This window comes from Phaenicophaeus curvirostris, chromosome 6 (genome assembly GCF_032191515.1).
Source record: "Phaenicophaeus curvirostris isolate KB17595 chromosome 6, BPBGC_Pcur_1.0, whole genome shotgun sequence".
Lineage (NCBI taxonomy): Eukaryota > Metazoa > Chordata > Aves > Cuculiformes > Cuculidae > Phaenicophaeus > Phaenicophaeus curvirostris.
This window is the reverse complement of record NC_091397.1, coordinates 36,820,610-36,836,455: the sequence shown is the minus strand read 5'-3', so window position 1 is coordinate 36,836,455 and position 15,846 is coordinate 36,820,610. Positions and strand designations below refer to the sequence as shown.

Sequence of the window (15,846 nt, the reverse complement as noted above, 5' to 3'; positions counted from 1 at the left end):
GTGTGCCCAGCAAAGAGTTTATTCAGCTCAACCTGAAACCAAGAGAATAGAGAAATATTTACCACATGCTGTAGTTCATGCCTGTTTTCTAGTTCTTCAACAACTCTGTCAATCTGAAAGAAAACAAATAAAATCCAACAGATTAGCAAACCTGTGATGAACATCACATTTACAGGACTGAAAGAAGGACAAACAATACAAGGAAGCATTGGACTGTCATGTCATGAACTTGTTATACTCACAGAAATTTTATCTTCATTATCCAAAAGCATGTCTACTGCTTTCTAAAATAAATGAAAAGAAAACAGCTAAGAAACAGGTATGCACATTTACTCACACTCTTTATAGTATTATGCTTGTTCATTGATGTGTATCAGATGGATATTGCAGAACTACTCTTTTCAACAACAGTAATTCAGAGAGCAGCTTGCATAACATCAGCATGCCTCAACAGCACAGCATTATAGGAGAACATGTAATATATTCTTCCAGAATACTTCTCTTATGTTTCCATGCTAATAGCAATCAATACCGCACACTTATATTGCAGGTGAATTACGTCCATCAAATCATAGGTCACAGAAGGCCACTGTCAAATGATGAAGAAATAACACTTGTCCCACTGCAAAAGGGAACTGCAGGGTGATGAATGCATAGGAAACAAATGAGTCAAACTGCCTTACAACTGGATTCCTACAAACTACTTGCACACAGATACCGTAAAACAAGAAGACAAGATCTTGTAAGCAGAGTAGCCACTGGGACTCTGGTTCTGCTTCCTCTTAGGAGAGCAAATTTCGCTTCACATTCAAAATATACAAACCCAGACTTCTGACATGATTTACTCTATTTAATAAAAAAAATAATTATACTCTTCCCCACCCCCCCCATAGTTTAGAATAGGCATACCAAAGATCATCTTTGGTACAGGTGGCTCCATATTTTACCCTTGGTGCTTAAATAACCAGTGCACTGAAAAAGGAGGTCTACTTGATTTCCCTCCCAAGAATCTCACCAAAATTCATTTGCTGAGGTTTTGTAGCCAGGTGGGAAGAAAGAAGACTGAATTCAGCCAAAACACATATTTTATTTTTTTTTTTAATTTAGGTTAACAACCTTGAAAACTTCCAGAAGCAAAAAAGAAAATTGTGAGCACAGGTTTTGTTTTCCTCAATTCTCCCTGTAAAAAGAGGAGACTTTGGCAGAAACAGGTGAGCCCAGGATACCAAAACCTGGTTCCAGGACTGATGCCTCCACCAAAAGTTTGGGTTTTCAAACCACTGAAGAGCCTTCAAGAAACAAGGGATGCTGGGATCCACCAGTCCAAACAGGCAAAGCATGTCTTTGGTCATAAATTGGCAGGATCTGATCAAGGGAGCTTTAAGCTAGAAACAGTGGGGTGAGGGGACACCAAAAGGATTGCAGTAGGTAAGCCAAGTGTTGGTATGGCATCCTCTGAGGGTAGTAATGCTAGTGGAAACATTTACACTGCTCCTGGGAGCATGGAGGGCTTGGGAGCATATCTGAAATACTCGTACACACCCCCTGCAGAAATGAACAGGATTAACTGGAAGCATTAGTAAGTTCACAGAGCTACTACGTCCCTAGTATTAGTGAGACTTGGTAGAATGAGTCCCATGACTGGAGTGCTGGAGGGATAGAGGTTGTTCAGGAGTGACAGGCAGCACAGGCAAGGTGGAAGCATCTCACTGTATGTAAGGGAGACGTTTGATTGTACAACCCTTGCAGTTGGTAGTGATGTGGTTGAGAGCCTCTGATTGAGGATTAGGGGACGAAAAACAAAGGAGATGTTGTAGTGGGTGTCTACCACTGACTGCCCAGCCAGGATGTAAGCACTAATGAGTTATTCAACAGGCAGTTAGGGCCCTTGTCCTTATGGGAGATATCAACTTCCCAGACATGAACCGGGAATATCATACTGCTGTTAACAAGCAAGTCTTGGAAATAAATGAAGTTTGTAGGAGATAATTTCTTGTTGTAGGTATTCAGTCAGGCAACAAGGAAAGATGACCTCCTAGGTCATCTGTTTGTGATGCTGTTTGTGAGTAAAGAAGGACTCATGGGAGATGTGATGGTAGGTTGCTGTATTGGCCACAGTTATCACGGAATGGTGAAGCTTAAAATTTACACTGTAATAAGGAAAAAGAACACCAGAGTTCCTACCCTGCACTTCAGGACAGCAAACTTTAAGGTATTTAGGGAGCTATTTGGCAAAGTACCCCAGGAATCTGCTTTTGAGGGCTTAGGAGTTCACAAGTGCCAGCCAGTGTTTAACAACCATCATTCAGAAGCACAGGAAGCAGGCAACCCCACTGTGTCCTAAGTCAAGGAAGAGGGGCAGAAGACCATCTTGGCTGAACAGTGATCTCCATGTAAAGTCACGAGGAAAAAGAAATCGTATGATCTCTGGACAAGGTCAAGCTTTGCAGGAAGAGTGTAGAGCTGTGGTTCATATATACAGTGAGAAGACACAAAAGACCAGCTCATTTAAGGGTTGAAACTGGCCAGTGTTGTTTCAGATAACATGAAGTGCTTTTCGAAATATGTTAATAATTTCAAATATGTTACCAGCAAGAGGAGATCTGAAGAAAATGTTGGACTGATACCTGTTGAAGATGGTCATCTACTAATAGGGATGAGAAAAAGCAGAGGCATGCAAAGCATTTTTTGCATCAGTCTTTAATAATACTGACAGATCATGTGCTGCCTGCTTCCCTGAGCTGGAGGATGATAAGAGTGGAAACAGTGACTTTCCATTTGTGGACACTGAAATTGTAAAGGACGAGCTGAATGTTCACAAGTCCATGTGGTGAGAACAGATGTGTCAATCTATTTAACAGAGGACCTAGAAAAATTATCGAGATCATACTTGGTAGTATCAAAAGACTTTTAAAGAATAATGCAGTCATCAGCCACAGTCACGATAGGCACACAAGGGGAAAGTCCTGTTTTAATTTTGCAGTGTAGGTGAATATCTTCTTCCTTACCCCAGAATGTAAGCATAAACAACAAACACACTCTGTGCCTCAATGCTGTCTTCAGCTCATTTATTTTTAATCTGCTAAAATAGCTCCGTTGGAAAGTGAATACAAAATCATTAAGATCACCATACCTCTGAATCAAAATCCATGAGCAGAACAATCTTGTCTCTGATAGAACTGAAAAGATTGTGCTTGTGGATCAACTGGAAGACGTCCTTATGCCTCAGAGTTAAGTAAATTTCTAGGGCTCTGCCATAGCGCTGGTCATAAGTATACCTGATAAAATACGACGTTATAATACATGTGTTATATACGACATTATAATACATGTGATCTTACATATTGAAGTGTAGGAAAATTACCTATGAAGGAAAATACAAGTGTACTCTAGGATGTAAAGCTTGTTAGGATGTTACTTGATTTCATAAATATCTAAATGGCTGTGGTGATTCACTTTTGGTAAAAGGAAATAGAACACTGGGCAACTCTGTTAATTTACATCAGTCATCACAATTGTGTTCTGACCTGTAGTTCTCTGCATTATCATTTTCCGCATTTTCAAACCACAGGGGAAGCCACAGAAAACCCTAGCTTTCCTATTTTTGGAAACTAATTGGAACTCTCTTCAGAGATGAAAAAAAACATTGTTCTCTTAAAACTTTGGGACAGACTGTTACATAGCAATAAACAGTAGCTCTGCTTTTTCAAAGCAAGCAGTATGGAAAGAACTTAACATGAGAATCAGGCTGAGAAAACCAAAGAGTTTTATGCCTGCACGAAGTAGCCTAGAACCAGATCAGTTCTGACACATTTTCCAGTCACATAATTCCAGCCAGGCAGTAAACCTAAAAATACTACTTTTGAAACAGTGGGGGAAAACCACCATTTTATTTTCATGTGGGTAATTCTGAAATGCATACTTCACAAAAAAGGCTTCCTCAGACAGCATAAAGAGAAATGCTAGCTGTTTGCTTTACAAAAAGGAGTAGCAAATCCAGTCTTATACTAAACTCTCTGCTTTCATAATCAGCATACACTTTATACGGAAGGGAAAAGAACTGCCAAGCTATGCAGTCAGTAGAGAGGAGAGCTGAGAAGTCCAATACTCTGTAGAATGCTGCAAAGAATATATTTCTGTTACGAGAGTAAGGCAAATATTTATACAATATATTACACTATTTCAAGCTTACTTTTTGTAACAGGAGTTTGAAGTTGTACTCACAATTCTGCAAGTGTTTGGAGCAAAGTCCTGTTCTGTGGATCTTTCTTTAGGTGGTCCACTACAGCTTGAACTATGATTGTGTTGTTGTAGAGATCTCCAGGCCACTCTTTTATCAGGGTTGCAAACCCCTAAAAGTATAAGAGATTGTAACAGAAATTGAAAGAACTGCCTAAGGAATGTTGCAAAACTTCAAAGCTTTGGCTAAGCCTCTGAGATGATACCTGCTGTGCTTCACCTCAAAGCCACTTTCACATGCCCACAGACACACAGAACACAGATTTTCCTTCTTAAGGCAATGTTATTAATATTCATGAAGCACTCTTTCAGGTGCTGTAGGCTTTGTGCAGCACCTCAGCCACTAGTGCTACATTAAACAAACTAGAAAATAATAGTATTTATAATCAGTAACTGATCTCATAGTACCTGTGTGCTCTGAAGAACACTCTACCTATTCTATTAAAATCCAAACCCCAATTCACCTTTTTACTCTTATCAATATCATTATCATTAAATTGTCCATTGCAAAACTGTTTGAATACAAGAGAGAACTCGTTATGACAATTCCACATTGCTGTGGGTGTTTTGCTGGCAACAGTTATTACATGTGGGCATGTCAGGCTGCAGTACCTCATAGTCGCTCTCCAAAAACTCATGTAGGACCATTTCATATATCAGAGGTTTCAAAACTGGATCCCGTCTAGGCAAGTAACGACTAATTGCCTATAGGAACAAAGAGAATAAAGCGTCAGAAGGGTAATGACATATGCTGATACACTGGTGATAGAACGAATTGTTGTGAAACAAAAAACCCCCAAAGCTACGTGCAAAATATGGTTCTTGATAAACACTGGAAGCATGGTATATTTGTATTTGTAAGCAGTATCCTAAAGTTATTTACTTTAGGATTGCCCACATTGAAATTCGGTTAAAGAATTTACATTAGAAAGACAGTGGTAAGATACTAGTTAGAATGGGAGAATCCGCCGTTGCTCTTAAGAGTTCTAAGACTGAATATTTACTGCTAGTCATTTAGAAAAGAAAACCCAAAAAAGACCCCTGAGAAGAAGGTTTTCAAAATCCATTTTTCCCAGTTTTGATCTTATATGTTGTGAAAAGGTATAAGAATTCATTAGCTGAAAAATGCATACTTTTGATTTATGACTTACTGTGAAGTCCCTGCATTTTATGAAGAGTTCTGCTTTGCCAATTATTTTTACATATCCAAATGAAAATTATTTTGAGAATATATCTCTCCATGAAAAGGGTGAAGGCATGTGATCTGTTGCTCTATAGTTCCTTGCATAAAGGAACCTCATTCTCGCAGGCAGGAGACGAGAACCTGCCAGACTCAACTGGCTCATACCCTGGAATTTCATCACAGCATCTTATTAGCACTATTATTCCTAGCAACTAGAGGCCAAAGCTATTACTGCCTGTCAAAATAAACTCTACCACTTCCAGATGTGTTGGGACTTCGGGATTTGTAGCTGATGGCCTAACACTGATGAAATTGCTCTGAATGCTCAGAGATGTTGCCTGTTGCTCACTCATAGTACATGGTGCAGTAGCATTTTGTTACTGAAGTTGCATGAACAAACCAGAAGTAACATCTGACTACATAATTTTTGTGCAGTTTTACAGACAGCAATGACTATTCACTACAAATTCTCCTAGTATTTAAATCAAAACAATTGCCTAAGTTACATATTCCATTAAAGTCTTCCATGCACAGGAGAAAAAGGAGGTAAAAATAAAAGACCAATAAGAAAAATATTGTCAATGACTTTGCAAAAGTTAAAAGTTCATTGCTCACAGGAGACCTCTTCTCTCCTCACACTGTTTGAGCTTGGCTAGTCTTTCAAATGTAGTGCACTGCCAACATCAGCTCCCACCATCTGTCACAGCATTAATAGCTAACTCAGGGTATAGTCTTGCCAGCCGCCCTGGTGAATCATATTCCTGAATGTCCTCTAAAAAAAGCCTCTTCATACCATAAGAAGAGCAAGCTGGACATCAGTGAGAGAACTGAAGACAGAGGACATTTTCCAACAGCTGTTTTCATACCAACTTTCTACCTTCCTGCCACCTCCTAAATAAACAGCCTTGCCTGACAGGCTTTGCTGTAACTCTTGGCTGTGGTTCGGCCACTCAATGAGCTGTGGAGTGGTGCAGCTGCCTCCTTGCACGAGGGCCAGGCTGTCTTGGGAAGAAAAATTCTCCTGCTCCCAGACGCACTGCTTTGAAGGAAAGGCTCAACCACTTCCTGCAGTTTGGCTCCTGGGACCAGTATCCAAGTAATTTTTAAGCCTAGGCAGAAAGGTGAACTAAAACCCATGCTGCAGGTTGCAATCTCATCCTATTTTATTTTTAAGCAGTAGTTAAGTAGTGAAGTCAGACAAAAAAAGGTCCAGAATCACAATGCCTTTGTACTAATTTCACAACCACATGGGGAAAGCAATTTTAAATGAAAAAAAGGACACTATACACAAATATTTTCTTCCTTTGTTTCTTCTTAGGACCTGCTTTCTGACTTTTGATCAATAGGTATAAGGACAGGGCATACAAAAGAAAACCCATATAAAAGTTGATACGAGATAGCCTAAAACATCTCACCAACAAGCCGGACTACAATTACTTATTTGTCAAAGGATAACTATGAGATGAGAGTCTGGTTAATGCTGCTCTATGTTATGTCCACTACAGTCAGGTGAAGTCTTTCATGTATTCTCTGGCCTACATTTTGGTCATTAATGCATTGCTGCCACCTGTACCCCATTGCTGATCATTCTGCATCCCAGCTGAAAGTCATTGCTGTTAACAGAACAGAACACATCCCTCTGCACTTGCAGAGTTTGGCATCTTCCTTCAAATCCACCTTCCTCAGCTGTTCGAGCTAAGACATTGGATCTTATGCTTAAGTGACCTGAGCACAGGCACTTAACTCCATCAAGCCACCATTGCTGGACAAAGAGAGGAAGAGATCATTGCAAGGCTCAAAAATCTTGAAACTGCCGTAACAAGGTTTGTTTGAAGACATTTAATGAAGACAAGAGAGACAACAAGACACCAAAATGCAGCCTCTGTTTGCCAAAAAGGATCTTCAGCACAGAATACTCAAAACCACCCTTGGAAACATCAGATTTCAGGCAAATGCTTATGTGCAGTGCAAATTCTGTAAGAAAATCCCCTTTCAATATAGAATTTGTTTTCAAATCTCAAACAGGTTCCCCTTATTAGGACTTAAAGCCATTAGCCCAGTTATGCTATTGTGTTTAATACACATTGGTTAGGTAAATAGGTAAAAATTTCACACAGCATTCAAGTGAACCCAAGCATTTCAAAAATCACTTCATTTAGATCTGGCTTAAATTAGTTCATCCTTTATGATATTCAGATACCTTTAGGAACCTGGGACAAGTTACATGAAATTCAAATAGCAAAATAAGAAAAGCATCTTCTAGAACTGCAGCTTGAAGATGAGTAATGTAACAGACTATATCTTATGTTTTTCTAAGTCCTCTTTCAAGGGTTTGAAAACAACCAACTGTTTAGAAAGGCAGTAATTTAGCAGAGATGTTTTTGCAGCAAACCTGCAAATATTTTTATATTTTACAGTCTGTTGGATGATATAAGTGGAGACAAGAAAAACATCCATTCCAGACACTTGCATCTGAAAAACAAAATAAACCCAAGAGGACTAAGAAAAACAGTATCAGAATTTCACCTGTACCTGCACTCAGGTCCTTTATTAGATTGAAATAGAGACAGAAACATGACTTCTCATCTTTCAAGGTGACAGTGCACTGAAATGCTAAGAACTCATACAAAAGATAAGGCTGTTCTCACACTGGCGTGGCTCTAAAACAAAAGCCAGACACTTCTGAAAACTGTAATACTGAAACACTTTTGCTCTTTGAACAGAATTAAACAGCTGAAAACGAGGAACAGACTGCATACTGTGAGATCTTAATAATACGTCCTTTTTGGCTCATTGAGTTTGAATAGGAAGACATAAAATTCAGAAACAAACGTATAGGCATTACCAAAGGGAGTGTGCAATAATGTTTTCTACTGGTTTGGCAGTGACAGCACTACAGCCTTATGTCCTGGGCAATTTATTAACTGAGAATCTCACATTTAAAGTGTGCTGTTAGGTAGCTAACGGGGGAAAATGCAAGACAGGGCAGACTGCTTCACTTCCTAGCACACTGCATAGATTTTCCTTGTCACCTTGCAATTTAACTATTCTTTGACACTTAAAGCTGTGTGTCTGTTGCAAGGGACTTGGACTTCGAGGAGAGGCTGGCACCTACAGAGGATATTTTCCTTGTGAGTAGGGGTACAATATTTCAGGACATGCTGGAATGGAGTGATAAGTAAATGGGAAAGATGTACTTCATTGTAAGCATCTTTGAAAGTGAAGGCCTTGAGAGTGAGTCTGTTACTTGCAAGCTGTCAACAAGTTAAAAATAGGTAGCTGAGTACCTGGATGTGATATATCTTCAGTTCTGTTTTGAAGCTTGTTAACATGCCCATATCAATTTGAATGACAACAGTACAACTAGAGATTTTGGTGTAGAAATTTCAAGTGCAGCATTATGTCCTGCTCCCAAACTAGTGTCATTAAATATAACCCTTTACATAGCTGGTTAAAACATGCAGGAAATAATACAGCATGCCAATTACTTGAGTTCAGAGAATCAAATTAACTTACCTTAAGCTGACCTATTTCTTTAAACTTGTAAACTTCAAATTCCCAGAGTTCTATGTTTTTGCCGAGAATTTTTTGGCACTTTCTGCAAGGAAGATCAAAGAAAAGAAAACAAAAGTAGGTATACAGAATGATACAAATGTGACAGCATTACTGTAAGGATTCCATTCTCCTTTCTGCTCCCTCTCAAGACACTTTCAAAGGTCATGCATTTTGGCATATGTTGCTTCAAGCAGTGTAAGCCAGGTACTCCACTTTTCAGATCTTAGTTTCTTTGCATCCAAGAGGACTTGACTACTTACAATACATTCCCCTTTATTGATCAGGGCCATATTAATTTTATGAGAGAAATTTTTAAATCTTAACTGAGTAAAAGTGAGCACTTAAAAATATATGCTTACATACACACATACACAAAAATACAAATGACAGTTAATTTCTGATCCTTTAGATATCCAAATCTGACATTTTTGTTTACACCCATGTAATTGCCATTTATTTTCCAATGGTTTTACAAGTAATGACACACTAATGAACTTAGGATTATCCACATCCAAAGAAAACCTCAGTTTTGAATATCCAGTGTGACTGAAAGAAATCAAGGCTTACTTTCAAAAATACATGTCTCAATTCTATTTAAACTTTATAAAGATTTCAGTAACCTTGAGGTTGCTACAGGCAAGAAAATACAGAGCACAGCAACACATCTGCATCTTGTGAATCTTTAGAAACTCCAGAACACACAGAAAAATCAACATCACAAAATACTTCTGAATCAATAACTTGCTTTCACTTTTTCCTCACATAGAGACATTTTAGCTAGCAAAGAAAATCTTTAATATGTTACCGAGCAGCCAGGTCATACTCTCCTTTCTCCACTAGGTGATTTATATAGGCTAAGCCAATGTCCTAAAGAAAACAAAAATAAGGAATTAGTTATAAATGTTTGCAAGTTAATTACTTGACTGCCACAATAACCATCATTCCAGCTATATGCACCACTGTTAAGTCAAGCACCAGGCCCGAAGTGGGTACCCTCAGTTCTCCTTTAGATGCTGAGTCCGCATATCAGTCAACAAAAAAAATACTTGCCTACATCACTCACAGGTTCAAATTAAGATGCTCTTTTAGATAATTCTCATAACACTGACAATGGGAAGAGTGTGCTACCTCTGCATATTAAGGATTGCTTAAAACACACAGCTGATCAGTTAGTGCCTGCATTAGTTATCTCAAAAATAAAACCATCAGCCATCGTACGAGACACCTTCTTTGTCAACACAAAGTTTGCAGGGCTGAAAAATGCTGATGGAGAAAATAAATCCTAGTGCTGCTCCATAACGTAAAGGAATTACTGAGAATTTAGCAAGATTATTACATATTATTACATACTAAATTACCCTCTCCAGCATTTATCACACAGGTCAGCTGTAAAATTATTTTGGTAGGTATTCAATTCACTAAAAATTGGTGAAACTATCATGCCTTCTGCATAATCTCAATGCAGGTGTCAAAGTATACACAGTCCAGTGTACTCACTGCATAATTTAAGAAGCACACCACTAGAAGCACATTGTTTCCAGGGGAAAAACAAACAAACAAAAAAAGGATGTACAAGGAAAAAAAAAGTCCTTGCTTCTTACAAAAGAAACTGTTTGGGTCTTCTGAGGTACAACATAAAATTTTTCATCAAAATCAAGGCCAGCTCCCCAGTGAGCAGAGCAGAGAGTACACAGAAAGGAGCTCTGTGTCTGCAGGTGTTTAGGACCCTTGCATTCTGCTCAAGAGGTGCAGAGGGACAGTGATCATGACTGCAACCTAAAAAATCTCCAAGACTACTAAACTTATCAGGTAGTGTGAGTGGAGTATCATTGGTCTGATTGCTGCTGGGCAGTGAGAGCATGAGTTACTTCAAATCCCTGTATCACTAATCCTTCACTTAGAGCTTGATGTCAACATTTTTTCCCTCAACACGTTCCATGGGTTTTGTGTTAGCGATCAAACACTCAACAGCTCTGCTTGTATATACCCCCACTGAATTTCATCCTAGGGGAGCAAATTTCGCAAACCAAGAGAAAAGCTCTTCCTCCCCACACACTTCTATTTAGTCCTTTTGTATTGCCAGGACAGAAGAATTGTTTACATATTTTGCAAGGGTCTCAGAGCAGCCACACTGATACAGAGTGAGCTTATCATACCAGTAATCTGGCTAAAAGTTAGCATCTTCTAACACCTACTACTAAAATACAAACTTCTATTTAAAGCAGCAGCAAGTCTAATGAAATACTGAAGTATTCACATGGAGGTAAATTTAAACGAACAAGAGCTAAAATTAGTGATGCTTTTGTGGCTGTTACATTATCCTCCTTTTCTCTTAAACATCAATATGCTTTGTTGTTCTGTGTAGGGACTATAAATATGTGAAATACCTGTACAGGAGAAAAGGAGCTTAACTATATAAAATAATGAGAATTGCAAAGCAACAAGAGCAAACTAGATGTGAAACTGCAACTGAATTTCAACATCATTTAAAAGGTCTTCCAATTGCACTTTTTAAGCACCTGCCAAAACCCCATCACAGGTACAAGGTAAAAGCTAAAGAGAAATGTGCCTCCCTCACAATCTCTAACATTGTAATATTGTTTGTTACTTGAACAACAGAAAATTTAATACAAAAGTAAGAGCAAACAAAAACCCCACTAGCAAAGAAGTGGAATTTTCTTCTTTTTAATGTCAACAGCACCTTCATAAAATCCAGCTCATTTCATATTTCACACACTATTGTTCCCTTCTGCAGCTGAAACCAAGAAATTGAATGCTAGTTGGAGTAGGCCTAATAGATACTGTTTGGTGCAATACAGAACAGAGAATGTATTTGTAGCATCTCACAGCACTCTCAGAGAAATCAGAGACTTTGTTTTGAATAGAATTTTTGAAACTTACCAAAATCTTGTGCTTTTTTATGGTTTTTTGACTGATCTCAGCTGCCATCAAAGCCTCCTATATTCAAAAAGCAGAAAGGAGAGATACTAGCCAAATACACAAACTTTCAATACAGGAAGTTCTAGAACTGCATAAATCAACTGTTTTTCAGCGCAGGGTGTTTGAAACACAAGAATTTTTAATGCCATGGTTGGATGAACAGCTTTGAATTCATACTCAAACAAAAGCAGTCAACCAAAGAGAAAACTACTTTTGTTTCCATCTGGGTTCACTCCACATTACTATATTAGGATCAAGTCGCAAGATTACAATGAAACAGACAATGCAATCGCATTGGATCATTTTCAAATGAGAATCCTTCACTACCAAAACGTGTGAAACAATCATCAAGAAAGGGGATGGGGGGAACGCTACCTTTCTTTTCCCCAGCTCAAAAGTCATCTCTGGTTAGGATGATTTAAATTTAAGTGTCATCTGATGTCCTTCTACTTCTTTCAAATGTACAGAAACAAAGCTGGCACTTTTACAAACAAAATGAAACCTTTAACATATATATCATAACACTCAAGCCATCTACTACCTTGAAAGGCTTCCATAAAGGCGCACACACAGCTGTCACTTGCAAATTACTGGACTCTTCAGGGACCAAATGCTGTGATTTACATAAACTGCAAAACTGCACTCATCATAGGAGTTTGCTATTCAGATGCAAATACATCCACAAGGATTTAAACAAATCTGCATAAGGAATTTCATGACTGCATTAACGAAAGGAAAGTGTGCTGAATGGCTTTCCCACTTTTTTTTTCTTATAATGGCTGTCCAACAAATAACACATAAATAAGAGTTTGCAAGTTACTTTACACATCATAGCAAGTGTTCTAAGTCATTAACTACAGGATATCAGAAGCCAGAACATTGGCTGCATGTTGATATTGTCTGCAAGATCTTATTGTTACTGTTTTACGTGTTTAGATAGGCATGCTGAAACACACAAATATTTACACAACCAAATACTGAGCAGCTTTTTTCCAGGGGAACTGTATACTCTTGTTTTTTTCATATTGGCTCTGCTTTTTTGTGAGTAACACTACTTTCAGGACCAATACCTAAAGTTTAAGCCCATACGATTTTAGTTCTAAAAACTTCAAAACTGAAGGTACATAACACGGAGCAAGGTTCAGTACCCCAACACGACCTTTTTGATCTATAGTGGAAGCAATATAGAAGAGGAAAAACCTAATATTGCCTACCAAGGCCACTTCCCTTCCTTCTTTAGTTGGGATATATCTAGAAAAATACCCATGTAGCTCATTAGTTAATTATTCTGCTCCTTTAAAGCCAAAACTCAGCTTTAATAATTTTAAGTGACAGCTAATACATTTCATATCTGATGCTGAGAGCAGTATCCACTGCATCTACTTCAGCTACCTCACTTGGGTGCAATTCAGTTCAGTTGTTTCAGTAGGAAGACTAACTCTCCAGAGAGATGGAGAGATGTATAGTCAACTCCTACCCTTTACAAGCATTTAGTCAGTGACTGTAGGAATAGAAACTATCCAATTCAAATCGTCCAGTAAAGTTCATTGTCCCACTCCAATTTCTAACCAAGAAAGCCTGAAGGAAAGAATGTTGTAAAAATTACTTCGTATTTCTTCTTCTCAAGAAGCCAGTCGATGTGGTCATCTTGGTCCCGCTCTTTAGCCACAACCACATCTCTTGGGCTGATGATATAAAAAAGTGATTCACCTTCCGAATACTCTGCAAAAGCATACACAGTTTTATTATTATTATATTTTCCTTAAGTAAAGCTCTGCTTTTTAGTACACCCTTGAGGGGAATTTAAAAAGAGGAGATGCAAGGAAGACAGCAAGGCTACTCCTGCAAAAAATGCTTGTTTGGAAAGCTGTATTTTCCAATAAATTAAAACTGGTTTAAATGGCAAAATAGCTTTCAAAATAAAATCATTACAGCTTATTGCCAATTCTGATTCATCCACTATGTGTAAAGTTTATGACGGTTTAGAACACATTATTATACTTTTAGAGGACTATTACACTACATAGCCTGCAATAAACTTATCCTCCCCATCAAGGTCAAGGCCATCAAGAGCATAAATGATAGATGCCATAACCTCTGGGGACACAGCACATCATCACAGCAATGCATTTTCAATGCTATAAGTTAAGGTTATATATATAATGCATTTGCTTATACCATAAGCCTTTATTTTTGAGTAAGCTCAAAGTAAAAATGTACTTATAGGTAAAATCAAACACAGAAGACAAGTCAGAATAGTTATTATTTCCACAGAACCCATGAAGAAACGTCATCAATATTTTGTAGGTGCAGGAAAAAAAAATTCCTCAGCCTTTATCTGTATTTATACACACATACCTGAACTAGTAAGCAATTCACAAAATAATTCTTGTTTTAAAGCCATCAAAAAATTTAGACTTGTCATATTAACTAGAATATTCATTAAGCACAGAATTACAACTGTGCACATCACTGTTCTGCATAGGGACAGGTATAAGAAAATCCCACTTCTATCGATAGCTGCAGAGATGTTTGGGAGATAAGGAGGAGATATACTACATTTCTAGTGGCTTAAGGGCATTGATGTACACAAAGAGGCCCACCAAGCCTATGATATGAATCATGCTGCCAGAGAAGATACTTAAAAATCAGATTCACGGATTTTAAAAGCCAGAAGGAATGTTTCTGTATGACACAGCTACATAATCTTCACCGAGGAATTCTGCATCAGCTTTGCCATGCATCTTTCTAACTACAACACATATATCAGAAAACCATCCCATCTTATTTTAAAGAGTGGTACATATTGTGCCAGGGCTTACTATCTCTGCCTGTTACATAATTAAATCTATCTACTAAGCTGAACCTGCTAAACTCCAGTTTCTATTCATTAAATTTTACTGTTCTGGGGTCTGTTCTATGCTGACAGCTTGGTCAGTACAGGGAAGCTAAGTATTAGTGGCCCTTTTAAGTTGATGCAGGTGCATCTTGCTGTTGAAACAACATTTATTCCATCTTTGTCTCTAAGCAGCTTTTCCAGAGACTGTATCACTTGCTTTACTATTCCTAAAGCTCTTGGGTGTCCAAAGAGACACAAGAGCTCCTACGGATCACATCCTGAATATATCTCCATCAAAAATACTGCCTTCCATGATCCTGGACGTTAAATGAGATCTATATTTCTGCCTTCCCCCGTATGTCTGAATAAATAGATGGCATTACAAATCATGGTGTTTAAAAATGCACATTTGTTTTCTTTCATGAGACTGGTTCTTGTAGGTTGCCATTTCACACTTCAGTATCATACGTAGTTATAGACAATTATTCAAGAAGACATAAAAATGAAAAAGGATGGCAAGCCCTCCCAAATCAAGTCTTTTTTAACCAAGTTATGAAAATAAAACAAAACTGTATTAAGAACACCTACCTAAATGATAATCTCTACATTCATTTTCCTGAAATCCTCGTACTGTTAGCGCATCAGAAGAGATCTCTTCACAGGACTCAGGTAGGGGTTGTACAATATCCAGTCTAGGCCTTGCACAACACTCCACTTCCTAGAAAAATGTAAACATCTTAGTTGCATCCTACATGACTTACCTCATCAATGCCAAGCAATGGCCATCTACAAACAAGGCTGAAATTCAACAGCTGCAGATATTCTCAAAGTCCAGTACGTTGTACTGGGTACTCAGCTGTGAAAAGCTGTGCTCCACAGAGTAGGTGTAACCTCATCTGAAACACAAAGGAAAGCTATTTCTGCTCTTGGCTTCCTTCTCCTGAACAGATCAGCACAGAGAAAGAGGTTTAGGCAAGACATGACGTTTAGGTCTAACCCTTCCCCTGAGTTTGTTCACTAATTTTCTGCTCTTGGTCACAGAAGTACAAATGATCATTAATCATTGCATTCAAACAAGCAACTGAATAAT

The 15,846-nt window shown here is 38.2% G+C and overlaps 1 protein-coding gene across 2 annotated transcripts in view; it reads right to left on the bottom strand.

Annotated features, from left to right (window-relative positions):
* VPS41 (VPS41 subunit of HOPS complex) overlaps positions 1–15,846 on the bottom strand; it is a 101,634-nt gene that overhangs the window by 18,472 nt on the left and 67,316 nt on the right. For both annotated transcript variants that reach the window (XM_069859794.1, XM_069859795.1), the window contains exons 12-21: positions 15,345–15,474; positions 13,524–13,639; positions 11,879–11,935; positions 9,783–9,844; positions 8,939–9,020; positions 4,852–4,944; positions 4,225–4,352; positions 3,134–3,278; positions 243–284; positions 63–113 (exon numbers count right to left, since the gene is read on the bottom strand). In XM_069859794.1, coding sequence (XP_069715895.1) covers positions 63–113; positions 243–284; positions 3,134–3,278; positions 4,225–4,352; positions 4,852–4,944; positions 8,939–9,020; positions 9,783–9,844; positions 11,879–11,935; positions 13,524–13,639; positions 15,345–15,474 — 906 coding nt within the window. The remainder of the gene's footprint in view (positions 1–62; positions 114–242; positions 285–3,133; positions 3,279–4,224; positions 4,353–4,851; positions 4,945–8,938; positions 9,021–9,782; positions 9,845–11,878; positions 11,936–13,523; positions 13,640–15,344; positions 15,475–15,846) is intronic.